The 18,598-nt window shown below is 29.7% G+C and overlaps 1 protein-coding gene across 1 annotated transcript; it reads left to right on the top strand.

Moving 5' to 3' along the window:
* The first annotated feature begins 430 nt into the window (after window positions 1-430).
* Window positions 431-15,275, top strand: LOC135924310 (uncharacterized). The gene is made up of 7 exons (XM_065459364.1): window positions 431-707; window positions 3,064-3,462; window positions 3,849-4,232; window positions 13,173-13,442; window positions 13,499-13,606; window positions 13,722-15,178; window positions 15,237-15,275. Exons 1-7 carry the CDS (start codon window positions 431-433, stop codon window positions 15,273-15,275), a joined length of 2,934 nt encoding a protein of 977 aa, XP_065315436.1.
* The last annotated feature ends 3,323 nt before the right edge of the window (window positions 15,276-18,598 follow it).

Here is an 18,598-nt window from a genome sequence, read left to right as displayed (position 1 = left end):
TGCGATTGAATAAAACATTTAAAATATAAATTACATTTATGAATTATAATAAGTATATATTGAAGTATAATAATAAATGAATGAAAAAAATCTTATTTTAAGTCATTATTTTTATGTTCCCTGAACTCGGTCTCTTTTTTAAATTTTATTCCTGTACCCGAACCCGGACCTGGACCTTTTTTTGTCGAAGGGTTCATATCCCTGGTTTTACTGGATAATAAATGGGCGTAATATTATATATAATAATATTAATATATAAAATTAACATAACTATTCATAATGCAAGAAGCTATTCTATAACTAAGAATCATTATTTATTATGATTGTTGTGCATAACATATTAATAGGTTATAAAAATATAAAGATGAAATAACCAAATTAAGAAAAATTCATAATATTCCCTTTTAAAACGATAAAAGATCATTCCATCATGGTAAAAACAGAGTCTTTTGTTCAAGAACCAAATAGAGTTGATGTTCTGGAAGAAACCTCGGGCAACATTACGAAAATCGGGCCCGAAATTCCTCGGATCACATTAGAAGCTCTACTTAGCGACGAAATTCCATCTTCTCACCTAAGAAGATTATGGGTTGACCCACCGCAATGCAGGATTTTCAGAAACGCAATGATAGATTTGTTGAACATTTATCAAGCCCGGGGCTTGAAAGACGAGATAATAGATCATTTCAGAACTCTGACTATCAAATGTTGTGTTTATTAAATGAATAATATCAAGAAAATAATTTTTTTTTTTAAAAAATGTTTTTATATAATATTACATAATAAAGGAAATATTTGTCAAATATATTTTACAGATAATTTTTAATTAGGAGTTTTTGTAGCACGAAATAAAAATTATAATTTATAATTTCTCAAAGAAAAATAAATCTTTATCTAAGATTATGATGATGACACATTAACAAACATTTTTTTATTTCATTTATTTTTTTTCATTAACAATATCCTTTTAGTTTGAAGCAGATTTTTTTCTTCTTTTTTTTAAAAAATATAATTAATTCTTTTTTTCCCCATTGTTTTTTATTAAAATATAAATAAGTATACACCCGATTTCAAGGTAATTAAGAAATTTAAATTCAATTTTTAAAAAAAATTTTTTTTTTCTTAATATTTTTTTAAAAGGTGAAAAACTATAAACATGTTTGATCTTGAACTTGAATTTATAAATAAGTCTGATATTAGTAGATGAAAAGATTACTAATTTTTGTAATAATTTATCATAAAACAGTGACCGAAAATGGGCTAAATAAGACCAGGTTGAAACGAATAGTTCACATAGAGCACTCTTAACTTATAGGCTTTCTCTATTTTTGTCTTGCGGTTCTGAATATTTTTGGAATTATAATAATAAAAAAATTTGGAACTGAGCCCTAATAATTTAATTTTAATTATTCTAAAAATATTTTTCATAATATCTCATTTTTATCACTTGTCAATTAACATCTTTTTTTTATCAAAATTTTGTATTTTGTCAAAATAATAATATATTTCTTTTATGTTAGTATTAGAAAATTATCTTTTTTCGGATAAATAAAAGAATTAAAAAATAATATTAAAAAACAAAACAAATCAAATATTATATTATATTAATTTCTCATATAAATCGAGATGAATTATTATTTACATCAAAAATGATTATTTTTGTTATTACTTATATTTTATTTATAATTATACATACTATCATTTCTTTTATAAAAATTTAAGTTTAGTTATTTAGAGTTTTATTTAAATATGAAGAAAATGTTAGCTCTTGGATAATAAACAAATATAAGATTCAAGACTTTGTTGGAATATTTTTTAAAAAAATTCGTGAAATTTTTGAAAATTTAAATAATTCAAAAAATATATTTATTAATTAATAAATTCCTATTTTTTGTGATCTAACAATTAATATACTCGTACACCAATAATTTTAAATATAGTCATATTTCATTTTCCTTAAAAAATGGGTGACATTAATATTCATTACTTTACCATAGCATCAATTATATGCATATTCACATATTACCACCGTGCAGGTTAAATGTTTGTAAAAATCCTTTTATCTTTATTTTAAGAAATATTGAAGGAAATCTATAAATATATCTTTAATTATGTTATATAAATATAAAACAGTAAAACTTCCTCAAAATTAGAAAAGAAGGGCTGTTCCTAACAATGCGGTCAATGTGTAAAAGTTTTGTTAATTTTTAATGTCATCGTATAAAATCAAAGGAACTCTCCAGAGTTTACTTTCTAATATGTATTTTATAAATGGTTGAGATAAATAATGGTAATTTTAAGTTAAAAGGAATATTTTAAAGATGAGAGTAACCAACATTTTTCCAAGGGGAATATTCAAGTGGGCTTCGCCTTCCATACTCCTCTTTGACCCCTTTTGGTTGGGTTAAACTTATATTTTAACATTAATAATTAATTTTCGCATATATGGTTAGTTTATTAAAATTCCTGAACAATGTGAATTAGAAGTAATAATTATTTTAAAAAGCAATTGTTGTAATTACGAATTTTATTTATTTTTTGGGGTAGGATAATAATATGATTCAGTGCTATTAGTTAATGGTACACTTCAACTATCGATACCTTAATAGCAACTTCTAAAAAGTCTATACATATAAATATGAATATATTGGAATTAGGGGAAATGTGTGTTAAATGGGCATAGGCGTAGACTGGCCACCTATCTTTGGCTTTTTATCTATTGAATTAATTTCTCTCAAAATTGGTTCATTTAATAACTTCTTAACTCTCAAGCATAAAAGATCTTTTGGTGTAAAGATGTATTTTTATATCTAATTGTCGGAATTTTATAGGGTGGATATTCTACATATTCTGAAGTCAAGTGAGACTTTTTCCAATTTAAAAAATTGTCCTAGGTAAATGATTTAATTCGAGAGATTCTAAATCCCCACTAATTCCACAGATAGAGTCTTTGTATCAAATTTTATCATTCATAATTCGCACGTCAAATCCTTTTTTTTTCAAAAATATACTTAATATTATAAATAAATATTAATTTACTTTTTACTCATCATACTTATTTAGATGCTCACCGTATTCAAAAACGTAATAATTTCGTAAGCAATGAAAATACCAACAATAACTATGTAATACCCAATAACCAGAGAAAACAAAAAGATGGATATGCCATGTTACCTTTGGACGTAAATCCTGCAGGAACGATGGAAAGATACTTGGGCCAGACTGCCCATTTCAAATGCTCTTCCAAAAAGGGACAAGAAGCAGTTATTTGGTCTAAGAGAAACGGGTCTTTACCTCCACAGGCTCAAATCAATGGAGGGAATCTTGTGATACCCAATTTACAACAAGATGATTTTGGTTTGTATGATTGCAGTATGTCTGATCCAAAAATTATGCCACTCACCATTATGTTAAGGCAACTTAGCGCGGGTAGTCAGACTTCGGAATATGATAGTTCTCAGAGTTTGTTATTTATATTATCACTGTAAATTTATCTAATTTAATTTGAGCGTTTCTTATAATTCCCCGATAAATCATTTGGATAATTTTATCAACCCGTAAAATTAATTAGTCAAAAACTATATATATATAGTTTTTTTTATTTATTAGAGGTCCTTGTGAGCGAAAGGTATTGACAATAAATTAGTCACCCCAAATTTGGGATTCTAATAAACCCTCAATTTTTTCAGAAAAGTTTATTTATTATTTTTCCAATATAGAGATAATTATTAGGTAAATAAATATTTATATACATTTTTTGAACTCATAGAAGTTAATTAATTAAATGAAGACGTGGCCAAAATTTTATTTTATAAAATATAATTAAAATATTTAATATAATAATAAAGATGAAGAAAATCATTATCAGCCCAAATATTTCGTTCAACAACCATACTCTTATCCCGTACAAGAAACCATTGATCAGTTGCAAGATTCTTCCAGAAGGCCTCTTACTCGAGATGAAGCTTACCTTCAAGGAACGATTTATGATCCCAATTTTCAATGGCCAAGTCAGGCTATTGACCCTACGAAATACATAAAGCCTCCAGGGTATCCTAAATCTGGATACACATATTCCCACACTCCAGGACAATATTCTTATCCTGCAAAGTACCAAAAATTTTATCCGGGGAAATACATAAAATCTCCTCCTTATCTGACGACTAGCCCCAGGACAATACCAGTTACTCCCAGACCGATTAGGCCAGCTAAACCGAGGCCGATTCGACCAGGTTTTAACATTAATTATATCTTTTAATAAATAATGACATAATTTCATATTTGATATTTATTTTAAAAAAATGTAATGTTGTAAAAAGTCACTAGTTACATCCTAAAATAGATAACTAGTTAGATCTATAGTTATATCTTTTTCAGAAGTTACATTTAAATTTCAAAAGACTAATTACATTGCACAAAGGAAATTAAATGATAACACAATTTAAATAAAGAAATAATTGTTTTTAATTTATGATAAAAATGCTCTTACTTTTCTCTATAAACTTCCCAAGACTAAACAAACGTTCTCAAGAGCGCTTTATGTAAATGAGAAGTTATATTTATTATACATGTTAGTGTCAATGAGTTTTTTTCAGTAAATGTGTTATTTTTTCAACTTTAAATCATTTTTGAGTGCTTTTTTAAATTACAAAAATCAAACTTTACAGGAAATCTATTCTAGCATTTTTGGAACACCTCTTCTATGAACTTCAGATAATTTAGCCTTTAACTCTTTGGTCATTTAAAATATGTATAAAAATTTATAGAAAAACTAATGTAAATTATATTAATTATTAAGTTCAAAACCAAAAATCAAGGCTTTCTAGAAATGCTAGAATATATTTCTAGCAATATTATCTTTTCTAAATTTTAAAAAAAGAACGATTTTAAGTTAAATTTTATTAAACATATTTTAAAAAGTAACTTATGAAGTATCTAATTACTTTTGTTGTTACATTCCAAAAATATAACTAAAATATTATTTAAAAGATGGATATAATATTGAATTGTATTTTATACATTGCAAAGTTAAAAAGTAACTTATGAAGTATCTAATTACTTTTGTTGTTACATTCCAAAAATATAACTAAAATATTATTTAAAAGATGGATATAATATTGAATTGTATTTTATACATTGCAAAGTTTTTCGTCAGTTTTTCCCAAGGCACTAAAGAAAACAATTACAAATATAATTAAGAAACACCCAAATTCCCGAAGAAGAGGAAACGACAGCAGCAATTATAACTAATTTTATTATCTAGTAAATTGGCAACGCAGTTGTTCATAATGCGGTGGTCCAAGAATTTCACCAATTTTTTTGTGGAACCTATATTTTAGATTATGCCTGGATAAAAAAAACCTAAATATATAAGCCTACCCTGCGCGGAAAATAATTAAATTACAATATCTGGATTTATAAGAAGCAATTCGATAAAAATTGTAAGGGAAGATAATTTCAAAACGAAGTGGTGTTTACCAAGTGTTGATTCATTCATTTTCTTTACGTTTGCGTTTTCTCAGATCTTAATTCAAATAAATATTCAATTTTAATAATTCAACATTGACCAAATGTTGTGAAAGTAAAATATGATTATGGATCACAAATTATATATATAATTTATTAAAAATAAGCTTTTCAACTATTTAATTAATTAAATAAAATTTTATAGATTTGAGAAAGGAATAAATTATCAATATTTTCTGATAATACAATCAAATTTGTTTAACTAGTGTCAACCTTAAATATTGTTAAATAAACACAAATTGGCAATTAATTTTATTATAGTAGAAGAGGCCGAGATGGTATGATAAACGGGGTAAAAAAGTAAATGACTATAACTTTTTAACTATTTTGGTAAATGTATCCTAATTGGTTGAGATATGAGTCCAACTCAAGAAAATTGCCGTTATAACCACTGATTTAAATTTCTATTCGTTTATTTATAATCATATGACTGCCAGATTTAACAGGTAGTTAATAAAAATGATTAAATTTTATTAAAAATTTAATATGTCTAAACCCCAACCCGTATCTCTCAAAACTTTAATTATTCCTAACCCATATCTCTCTAACCTACTCCTTACTTCAGGTATTTTTAAAATATATTACATCCAATTAAAAAAATCTCCACGGTTGAACATTCCTTGAGTTTACTATTATCATATTTTTATTCTATCGGTAATATTTATCGCTAAGTGTCTAATGTATATTTGACCAATATTGGCCAAAAACAGTTTTCAGACCATATTTTTAAATAAAATATTTTTTTATTAGTTCAACGAGAAGTTTTGCAGGCTTGTAACTTTGGAATAAAGTTTCAGGAGGTAAAATTTCGGAATACTCAATTTATACATACTATGATTGAGTATTATTACAAATTTTACTAAATGAGTATAAATTTGTAAGCTTGACATTATTTGGTAATATTTATGTTAATTATAGATATTTTTATTTGTTAAAAATTATTATATAAGATTTGGCTAGACAATACAACCCCTCCCAACTGGGAAACTAATGTCATGGCAGGGGATAGATCCATTTTAAAAAGTCTATTCTAAAAAGAGGTTATAAAATGTCTAACATTATCACATCATAGCAGTGTGATTTTTTTAAACAAAATTCAAAAAAAGTAAAAACACGGATATTTTGGAAATAGTATCCATGGTCATAGACCGGGGAGGGGCTATCGCTTCTGAAATTTACCTGTTCTTGCAAATATCATTTTAGGCTATCAATACCACAAAAATGTATACAATATATCACTATAAACAAGATATGGAAACAAAAATAATATAAGTTATAGTTTTTTAAAATAAAACGACTATCGAATTTTTTTTAAAAGAAATATTAATTTAAAAAAATGATATTTATTTTTATAAAAATATAACATAGCCAGAGATCTATAATAAAAATTATTATTTCCCTTAGAAAAATCTCCTCGACTACATCTATGCCTGAGGTATTGAATGGACACATTCAAATTGTGATATAAATAAATCTCTTAACATACATCCTTTATCATATGGATTAACAGTAAAATATTTTGTCTTTGAAGGGTCAAGGTTGCATCCTTGCTAGTCTTTATTTTTGTTTTTAATTCTGAATTCTATTCAGAAAGGCAGCCTGGACCCTTTTTTATATATATTTTGACATAAAAGATAATAATATATTTAAAATACACTTTAAAAAGGTAAACTTATTCCAATATTTTTTAGTCAAAAAATTACTATTCAAGAATGCCATAAAAAGAAGACGGGCAATCACGCAGACTAACTCTTTTAGTATCTTGATATCATTTTGCAACCATTTAAATTAATATCAAATAACTACATAAGGGTTTAATTCATTCAATATATACCATTGACGTAACCCCGGGAAGGGAAGGGGGGGGGGGAGATTTACCCCTTTGAATTTGCTTGTTTTTGAAAATATAATTAGATTAAAAAACTCTCCGGCAATCTCCCCCCCCCTTCCTCTTACCAAAATATGAGTAAAATATGTCATTATAAGCAATATTTTTTTAAAATAGTATATGAGTTAATATTTTTTATAAAATGATGCTGCCCCGCGTGCTTATATTCAAATATTCATCGGTTAAGCAATGGAGTATCTAAGCAAAATGACCATCTTAGAAAATGTATTAAACCATATGTTTATTTCAAAAAATAAACCGCAAGTCATACAAGCCTCAAAAACTCAAAATAAGCTTGATATCGTGTGAAAAATGGCATATCAATACGGAGCCTTTGAAATTTTTGAGAAAAGTTATTTTTTAAAAAAGAATGTACAATAAAATGTAATCCAGCCAAAGGCCTTCAAAATGGGGGCCTAAAACTATTCAATAAAATTTATAGCGAAAAAAGCGACCCATCCACATTACATAAATTCTGGATACGTCGATAATTATTATTTTATTCTTAGTTAATAATAAATAAATTTTTGAGTGAGGGAATCGATCTTTTTACTACTCTAAGACCAATTTCAACTATTAAATTGTATTTAACCATAGAAATTATGAAGTCTAGAGAAGTTTCCATTTTGCATATTAAATCGATCCTTAGAGAATATAATATAGTGGAAGATTTTGAGAAAAACTGGCATATTTTAATGGATCGAGTAATGCCACGCCATTTTTTTTAATGACAAGGCTCATAATTTAATTTTTTTAGCGAACATGCGTATTGCCTTAGTCAAGTCATGTAATATCTTAAATAATTGTTTGAAATTTATAGTAAAAATATCCTACATATGCTGGTTATGCATTTCATGTTTGAGATCCCACCTTGGTCTACCCTATGCATAAATATCTCATTTAATGGGGAAAAAATCCGGGAAATTTGTGTTGATTACACATCAATTGAACAAATGCATATTATTATATAAATAGCTAGATCAAAATTCCATTCCAAAAATATACATGACCAAGAAAGGTTGGCTTTGCATATAAACAATATTACATTTTAAAAAAGGTTGGATAAATATTTATAAAAATACTAGCTAATAACCCGTCAAGAATGACAGGATTGAAAGGTAATATGCTTTATATTAAAATTTAGGAGAAAAAGAGGTAAAATTGTTGTAATGTAACCCGTGAGCATACCCTTTATTACATATGACTACTAATCAGTCACATAGTGGATTTTCTGACCTATTTTACCGCGTAAATTATTTTGGCGCGAAAATTTTAATTATGTATTATAAGTAACATTCCTTTTATATAAAAATCATTTTTTAAAATAGAAATTCTAATATTTATTTAAAGTGCGAGTATTTAATGTCAGCTGTTCCCTATATTTCAGTACCCAATGTTTCCACCATAGTATTCCGCGATGTGCTCGCAATTTTTTTGCAGAATCCTTTAACAAGTTAATCCTATTAACAGTAAACAATCCTGCAAACCTATCAAATTGGAAAAACTTACTAAGTTTTACCAATTCCACCCTTAAAATTCCCGATAATAAAAATATCCAATTATATAAACACATTAAAACTTCAATATCTCTTTTCAACCCTGACTCTATTCCAACCCCTACACCTCAGACCCACCAATCCAATCCACTCCCTATCGCCCTTAAGGCTAATATAGTTTCAAACAAAATAAACAGCCTTAATATCAATTCAGCCCTTCGGGTCTTGACCTCTGAAGATGCCTTAGCTCCAAACAGAGTCCCACTCTAGAAGCCTTGTTTCTAAAACACCCTTCATGTGTTCAGAATTTGCCTTCTCAAGCCAAAACGATCATATAGCCCCTGAAATCAACTCTGATGAGACGATCAAAGCTGTCAGATCTTTCAAAAGAGACTCTTCTGGAGGCCTAGATGGCATTCGTGCTATTTTCATCCAAGACATTTTAAAACCTAATATATCATGCAAAGCCCTCTTGCAGAACCTTACCAGGTTATTAAATTTAATTCTTAATGGGCCCCTCCCACCACCTATCATTCCTATTCTCTTTGGTGCCCGCCTTATAGCCCTCAAAAAAAAGGATGGAGGTATCCGCTTAATTGCTGTTGGGTCGTTCTTCAGAAGGACTATTTCTAAGATCATTGCCTCACGAATAAAGGAACTTTCTTCATTCCTGTATCCTCTTCAGCTAGGGTTTGGTGTACCTGGAGACTCTGAAATTTCGGCCCATCTTGCTCGCATTACCCTCTCAAATAATATTCCAGACTATGTCGTTTTAAAACTTGATTTCAAAAATGCTTTCAATACAATCAAACGTCAATATTTCGTTCCCTTGTTTTGCCACAAATATTATCAATGTTCTACATACATTCTCAACAGTTACTCTAGCCCTACTTTTTTAAAGTACAATAACAACATAATAAAATCTCAGGAGGGAATCCAACAACGAGACCCCTTAGGCCTAGCCCTTTTTTGTAGGGATACACAAGATAATCCTGGATATTCAATCTATATCTAACCTCACTTTAAATTCCTGGTACCTCGATGACGGTATAGTCTCCGGCAACCTCTCCACAGTCATGTCCAATCCCCCCATCATCGAAAATCTTTCTTATATAACAGGACTATCTCTCAACCTCCCCAAATGTGAGATTTGCTTCTTAAGCCCTACAACATCCATCCCTTCAGAAACCACATTCCTCGCCATCAACAGAGAAGACACATTTTGGATCACCGATAGGGGGTGAAAAAGCAATCGAAACTTTTTTAAACAAATCCCTCGACAATTTATCTAATTTAAACTCACTTTTTAATTTCCTACCCGCTCATCAATCCTTTTTTTTAATCAAAAACTATTTTAATATACCCAAAATCCTCTATGCCCTGAGATCCTCACCGATCTTCAAATGCAGCCATTTGCTAGTTTCCCACGAAACCCAAATTAAGGATCTCCTAGAAAACATATTAAACCTTAAATTCTCCAATTAATCTTGGCTCCAGGCCACCCTTCCATGCAAGTCTGGTGGTATTGGTATCCGATCCCTCTTACAACTTTCCCTCTCAGCCTTTATCTCATCTCGTCTTGCTGCTCAATCTATTATCGACAATGGATCTACTCCTTCAGATACTGACCTCTCACAGACCCTCACCTTTTGGGACAACTGCTCTCCCACCCTTAGCCGTCCCGCTTCCAGTACCCAAAAAGACTGGGATGCTCCTCTGATCGCCCGTTCCGTTGAATATCTTATTTTGAACAGGCCCTTTGAGGAAAATCCCAATAATTTGGTACTAAATGTAAACTCTGGCTACGAATGGTTGGAAGCCATCCCCAGCGCCAATCTTGGCCTCCTCATGACTGGCGAACAGCTACGTATATCTATAGCCCTCCGCCTCGGCTGTAATGTCGTAGTTCCTTCCATCTGCATCGACTGTGGTCAGCCCATTGAATCGAAGGCACATCCCTTGCACTGCAAGTTCTCCCGTGGACGACAACCTCGTCATAAATCTATCAATAACATTTTACTAGCCGCCCTCAAAAAAGTTAATATCCCATCTACCCTCGAACCAGTGGGTCTTTCAAACGAATACGCCATACGCCCGGATGGTATTTCTCTCATACCCTGGTCTAATGGTCTTCCGCTAACATGGGATTACACTTGCGTTGATTTTGCAGCCAAGTCTAACCTCTCATTTTCTGCTATCGAAAAGGCAGAAATCCTTAAAAAGAATAAATACGCTGGCCTCGCCAACACTATGTTCATTCCTATCGTTACCAATACCCTAGGCATGTTTGGAAACGAGGCCCTCAATTTCATTAAAATCATAGGAAAAAAAATGAGACAGATCTCAGAGGACCCCAATGAAGGATTTTAACTTCGCCAGCAGATTTCCCTGGAAATTTGCCGGTCTAATTTTTTAAGTATTCACTCTTCTCTTGGATGATATATACCCCACTTTTTTTAAATATATATATATATATTTTTTATAATCCTTTTTAATGACTTCATAGATTATATATTTATTTTTTTTATATTTAATTTTTAATATATCCATTTTAATATATATTTTTTAATCCTCTGTAATTTAATGATTATGAATAAATAATAAAGTTTAAAATAAAAAAAGAAAAAAAGAAAAAAAAAGAAGACATTTTTATTAAATTACAATAAATATCAAAATTTTATGAAAGTTGCATGGGACTTGGTTTTTTGATCAGGCCTGGCTATGTTTGCAAAAAAAAATTTTCAGGCCAATGTCTAACCCATAATTAAAATTAAAAAATTTTCAAGCATTTCTATTTTATATTTTACACAATATGATATCTATCACAAATCTAAATTTTATTCTAAATATAAAATTAAATTTAAGACATTCAATAAAAATAAATGGCAAACTTTTATGAAAGTGGAAAATTTTATGAAAGTTGCATGGGACTTGGTTTTTTGATCAGGCCTGGCTATGTCTACAAAAAAAAAATTTCAGGCCAATGTATAACCCATAATATTTAAAATTCAAAAATCTTAAAGCATCTCTATTTTAAATTTTATCCAATATGATTTCCATCACAAATTTAAATTTTGATATTTTTAATACATGCTCACGGTATACATTGCAACAATTTTACATCTTTTTCTCCTAAATTTTAATATTTATATAAAATTTATTAATAAAGTATATTTAGTACCATGCACACAAACGAAATAATTTACTTCAACCCCGTCAGCTAGTATGGTAATAAGCGGCAGAATTTTAAAAATATCAGCTATTAATTAATATATATAATTAATATTTTCAATTTAATTATATTCAAGTTGGTGCATGCTTAAAACATGCGCTTTAAAACGGGAGGTTTGTGGTTCGACTCACGTAGAGAACAAAAAAATAACATTACACTATATAGTCTCCTTAAATTTTAAATACATTAGGAAGATACGAAAACGATCATGTTTTGATTATGGAGATTATATATATTAGATTCGTTATTTGAGCCAATAGATATGTTATTTCCAGTTACTAGGAGTTAAGTGGTAACTGAGTTAATTTTTTAGAAATATAATTTAATTATTAATTAGATAACTAGTAAAAATATCTTTTAGTTCAATTTTTTGAAATGAATTATGATTATTTTAGTTTGGTTAAAAAGAAAATGGTTTCAAAAATTTATTTTTTATAATACCATGTCTAATTGAATGTTACCAACAAACGTAATATTGAAAAAACCCGGAATAAGAATGCGGATTAAAAAATAGGTAATTAACTATTGTATTTACATGATTTATCTAAATTTTTGTTAGAAATTATTTATATTTTATGTTATAGCCCTAACATACATGTTATGAGGTCATTATAAATATCTCTTATTTAACATTCCTGGGTTTTATCACTAATTTTTAGCAGATGGCACTGGCACTTTACACTATTAGTTTATTATTTTATTCGGTAACAAGGAATCCCAAAGATCTCTTAGCAAAATTTGTTTAGAAAATGGTACAATAATTTATTTAAAAAGATTTAAGGCCATTTATAATTCCATTATAATTAAAAAATATTATTGAAATATAAAAAATATTTTATTTAGCTTTTCTTGAAATTAAATTGCACTACAAACGCATAATCCAGTAATAGAGACTATTTTAGTTTGTAAATAATATAAATATATTGTTTACAATTGATAGATATTCCTAATTAAAATGGATATCAAATCCAAATTATATAAATTTATGTTCCTACATTATAATATAAAACTTGGTTATTAATCTATATAGGACACATGGATATGGTGGCCAAACCGCCAGGAGCCATGGCAACATTAGGGTCAGAGGTAGAATTTATATGTACATGCCTTGTCATTCCCCAAAACAGTTACTGCTATGTTACATGGACTCGCCCATCGAATATTAAAATGTCCCCTAATGCGGAGATTATTGAAGGCAACTTAACTATTCGTAATATAAGTAATGAAGATTATGGATTGTATAAATGTGTGTCTAAGAATGGAAAGCAAACAATCACTGTAGTTTTAGAGAAACTGCCAAGTAATGATAATATGATTTATTTAACGGTATGAATGAATATATTTTACAAAAATTAGGAAAAGGAGCTCAAGTTATAAGTGGAGAAGGAGTCCCTCAATTGAGTGGAGAAATTTTGTCAACTGAGAATACATCTCCAACCAAGGAAACAACTACTCTCTCCAAAGGTTATAGGAACTTTTAGATAATTAATTGATTTTAATAAATTATCGATATAAATTATAACAAAAAATTAATTTTTAAAATTTATAGCTATAAAAATTAAACTATAAAATTTTACAGAGGTTACAACAAGCTCTGCTGAGGAAAATCAAGCTATATCCACCGCGCTCTCAACAGATGCTTCAACCATAAATCTTGAAATGGCTACTACGATAGTAACAGAAATTGTTACCACAGAAATGAATGTGACAAAAGTTATAATTTCTGCGGAGGCTATAACTGTAGCAGCGGAAACCTCCACCATATTAATAACTACAACAGAGGCTTCTACTACAGGTGGCGTTGCTACAGATGAAACAATGGGGGCTTCAGAGATTACACCTACTACAAAAATGGTCACTACGGGAGAGACGACAACTATACTAAACGTTGTAGTGCCTGTGGAGGATGTGAGTTCGGGTCCTGAGGCTACTTCTATTATAACTGAGATCGTTACCACTGAAGTTAGTGAAACAAATGTTACTACTCCCGCCGTAGTGGTGACTACTATAACTGAGGGAGAAGCGAGTCCTGCAGATGCTGCCACGGCAGGGGAATCCCCCACTACATTCGCGATTCCAGCAGTGGCATCAGAGATCACAACTAGTGAGGGCTTAGTTACTACAGGAGAGACTACAACTATATTAAATGTTGTAGTGCCGGTGGAAGATCTGACAAGCTCGGGATTTGAGGCTACCACTATTATAACCGAGATCGTTGCCACTGTAGCTCTTGGAACAGAGGTAACTACTCCCGCCATAGTGGTGACTACTATAACTGAAGGAGAGGCGAGTCTATCAAAAGCTGCTACTGTGGTAGGAGAATCCTCCACTACATCTGCGACTCCAACAGTGTCTTCAGAGATCACAACTATTGAGGGATTGATTACTACGGGAGAGACGACAACCATATTAAACGTTATAGTGCCTGTGGAGAATGTGACAAGCAGGGGTCTTGAGTCTACTACTATTATAACCGAGATCGTTACCACTGAAGTTAGTGGAACAGAGGTTACTTCTCCCGCCGTAGTGGTGACAACTGTAACTGAGGGAGAGGCGAGTCCTGCAGAGGCTGCTACTGTGGCAGGGGAATCCTCCACTATATCCGCGACTCCAACTGTGGCTTCAGTGATCACAACTACTGAGGGATTGGTTACTGCGAGAGAGACGACAACTATATTAAACATTGTATCGCCTGTGGAGGATGTGGCAAGCCCGGGTCTTGAGGCTACTACTATTATAACCGAGATCGTTACCACTGAAGTTAGTGGAACAGAGATTACTACTGCCTCCATAATGGCTACTGTAACTGAGGGAGAGGCGAGTCCTGCAGAGGTTCCTACTGTGGCAGGGAATACCTCCACTACATCTGCGACAACAGTGGCTTTAGAGGTGACAACTACTGAACAATTGCTTACTACTGGAGAGACGGCACTTGTATCAAGCGTTGTAGTGCCTGTGGAAGATGCTGCAAGTCCAGGTCTCGAGGCCACAACTATTATAACAGAGATTGTTACCTCGGAAGTTAGTGGAATAGAGGTAAACACTCCCACTGTAATAGAAGCTTCTACTATAAGAGTAATTACAACTGTCGAAGCAACTCAGGTTGCAGAGATCACTACTATTGAGGGATTAGTTACTACAGGAGAGACTACACCGGGTATTGAAGCTACTACTATTATAACAGAGATTGTTACCACTGAAGTTAGTGGAACAGAGGGAACTACTATAGAGGTTACTCCTGCCAGAGAAGGTACCACTGTTGAGAGCACCCAAATTACATTAGAATCCACTCAAAGTATATGATTTATTTAAATATTTTAACCAATATTTTTTAAATTGATTAATTTTAAACTATGTTATTAAAATTAACAAATAAAATTAAAAGTATCGCATTACAAAGAGATTAATAATCAAATGAGAAAGGAAAAAATGTTAGGTGATAAAGTGATTTTTTTCATAAAAATGCTCACTTCCATTTCTAATATTAATTTTGAATAAATGAAATAAATAATAATCCTTTTAATCCAAATAATATCTAGGAAAAATTAGATTTATTATCATCAAATCAAAATATCAATTCAACTATTAAAAATAATATCGTAATTTATTTTTATATGAATGTATAATTTAACACATTTTGATATATTATATATTATTAAAAACAAGCTACTCAGGCAATAGCCACTAATTCTAGCAGCCAAGAAATAATGCGCGTAGCCCCAGGAAAGCCTGTTACATTGAAATGCAACTGCCCCGATCCTAGTAAACCTTGCAAAGTTACCTGGACCAGATTAAATGATGGAAAAGAATTGAACACAGAATCAAATGTTTTTCAAGGGATTTTGACTATACCCAAAGTTGGAGAAAATGATTATGGCGCTTATAAATGTACCGCAGATGGAAGTGATTTAGGAGTTACAGTGGTTGTCGACAGACCTACCAGTTAACTTACATTTGTTAACAATATTTTTCACTAAAATTTTTTAAAAATATTAATGTATGATATAAGATTATGAAAATTCTGATTCTAATTATAATATATTCTTTTAATAAAAAATTTACCAATTAAAAAGATGAATAGCTTTTTCAGTATATATGTCACATCTAATATACAAGCTTAGATTGCTTACAAACTTAATAGAGGCGTTGATATACGAACTAGTCTCAGTATACAAACAAGTTGGTTAATTTACAAACTAGCCAGCTAACATAAACAGATAAGCTAACCATTGGCGTGCGCAATGGAGGATGGGGGCAGAAGGACAACCCCGCCTGAAATATTTTCAAAAATATTATTGTTTTATATTTATTTCTATTTTACAATACACATTTCTATCTCTTATTAAATATATATATCTAGTTACATTTATTTATCACATTCATATACAAATTTTTAATTAATTTTGAATTCAAATTTTCTTTGGCGTAAATATTTATCTACCATTTTCAAGTTTCCCGTCAAATAATTTCAATTTTTTTTCACTTTTAAATTATTGATATATGATTTTTTACACATATTGATGATGACGACATTCAGGATCCTAGTCATCTTACAAAAAAGCAAAATATATTGAAGACAATTTTTAAAATATTTTATTTACTCTTAATAATTAAAACCATCCCCTAATAAATATAAATCTCACAAAAGTTTTAAATTTATGATTTCATCAAAAGATTTAATTCAGTGGAAATATGATTTCCATTTCATCACATATTGATAACAATAAGATTAAAATAACACAAGAAAATAGGTGTAAGATCAAATTAACTATTGAGGCCATTCTATATTGTGGATTGCAGGGCCTAGCATTACGTGGCCATTTTGATTTAGGAAGCTTGAATTCAATAATAATGATAATGAAGGTAATTTTTGTGGTCATGTAAAATTTAAAGTATTAGGGGATTCTGCATTAAAGGAGAGCCTTAATAGTAGCAATAAGAATGCTACATATCTCATCTTCAGAATTCAAAATGAAATTATTGACACTTGTAATAATTTTAGAAAAATTAATTAATGAAATCAGTTCTGCTCCATATTTCTCAATTTTGGCAGATAAGACCACAGATATTGCAGTCAATGTCATTGTGCACACAATACATTGATAACCAAAATAATATTATCTAAAAAAATGTCTTTTCATTTATTCATGTTTCAAGCAAGACCGGGTCTGCCTTAGCTGATGCAGGTATTTATTTATTTTTTCTATTCATTTTTGGTCATTTTATTTTTCATAAAATTCACCTGATATTTTCTTATATTTTGTATTTTATAATTTTTTTATCTCATTTCTGTCTATTTTTGTTAAATGTTTTCACTCATTTTTTGTATTTTATATTTAAAAAAAATGGATTTAATTTTTCTTATGGTATCTTAAATATTTTTCTTTACCTATTTTTGCGTGTTCATCACTTTTTTAACATGTAGCTTAATTTATATTTTCATGTTCAAAATTAAACCTTAGAATTTTACTTGAAAGGAGTAGAACACGAAATGTATTGGTAGTAATTATGAGTCAAGAAGATGTATTTTATTGTCTTGAGGGTGCTCAAAGTGTTTTATAATGTGTTAAAAGTAGACCAAAGGGGGAAAAATGTGTAAAATCCTTACAAGTTACAAAAAAAATTTAAAAAAATATAAAGTTATACTAATATGAATAAAAATCAGATTAGATTTCAAAAAAACATATTAAATTATTCCGAAATGGGAGAAAAAAATACAAAATGGGGGGTGGGGGGGGGGGAATAAAGTTAAAAAATGTTCAAAATAATATAACAAGAATATTATCTAAATGTTAGATAACTTCTGCTATATGAATTTATCTCTAAATTTTGTAAATTTTCCCCATTTTTTAGTATTTATTATTTAAAAATAATTTAATGTATTTTTCCCCATTTTTACTTACTTCTTGAATTTTTCAACGCATTTTTAATTATTTTGAACATTTTTTAACTTTATTCGAAAAACTATAAAATAAATGCGAATTATAAAAAATATTAAAAGTAATAACCAGCGACATATGGAAAACCATTGAATTTCTCACTCATTGTACGAGCTCCATCATACCCCTGCTTATTTGTCAAATTTATATTCAGCTCTTTCAAAAAAATATTAATTTTATCATGAGATTAATTATTACTTTGATTTAAAAAAAAATTTTAAGCATAGCCCGACTTTTTTTAAGAAATTTTTTTTAACCCAGTCAGGCCCAAATTTGTAAGCCATTTACACACCGGGTTTATTGGTCGAGCCTTCAGGTCTCTTGAAAATATAAAGGTACCCGAAAAATATTATATTATTCAAAAAAATAATCAAAACTAAAAGTATTTATTGAAAAGGAGAAAAACCAACAAATTCAAAAAAATATCGAGTTGACAAACTGGGCAAGCCGCGGACTAGTTTGTATTTAAGCATTTTATGTACTTAGCTAACAGTTTGTATACTACTTAGATAGCTAG

The sequence above is a fragment of the Gordionus sp. m RMFG-2023 genome, chromosome 2 (assembly GCF_954871325.1).
Source record: "Gordionus sp. m RMFG-2023 chromosome 2, tfGorSpeb1-WG-v2, whole genome shotgun sequence".
NCBI classification, from domain to species: Eukaryota; Metazoa; Nematomorpha; class Gordioida; order Chordodea; family Parachordodidae; genus Gordionus; species Gordionus sp. m RMFG-2023.
This window is presented reverse-complemented; position numbering and strand designations above follow the sequence as displayed.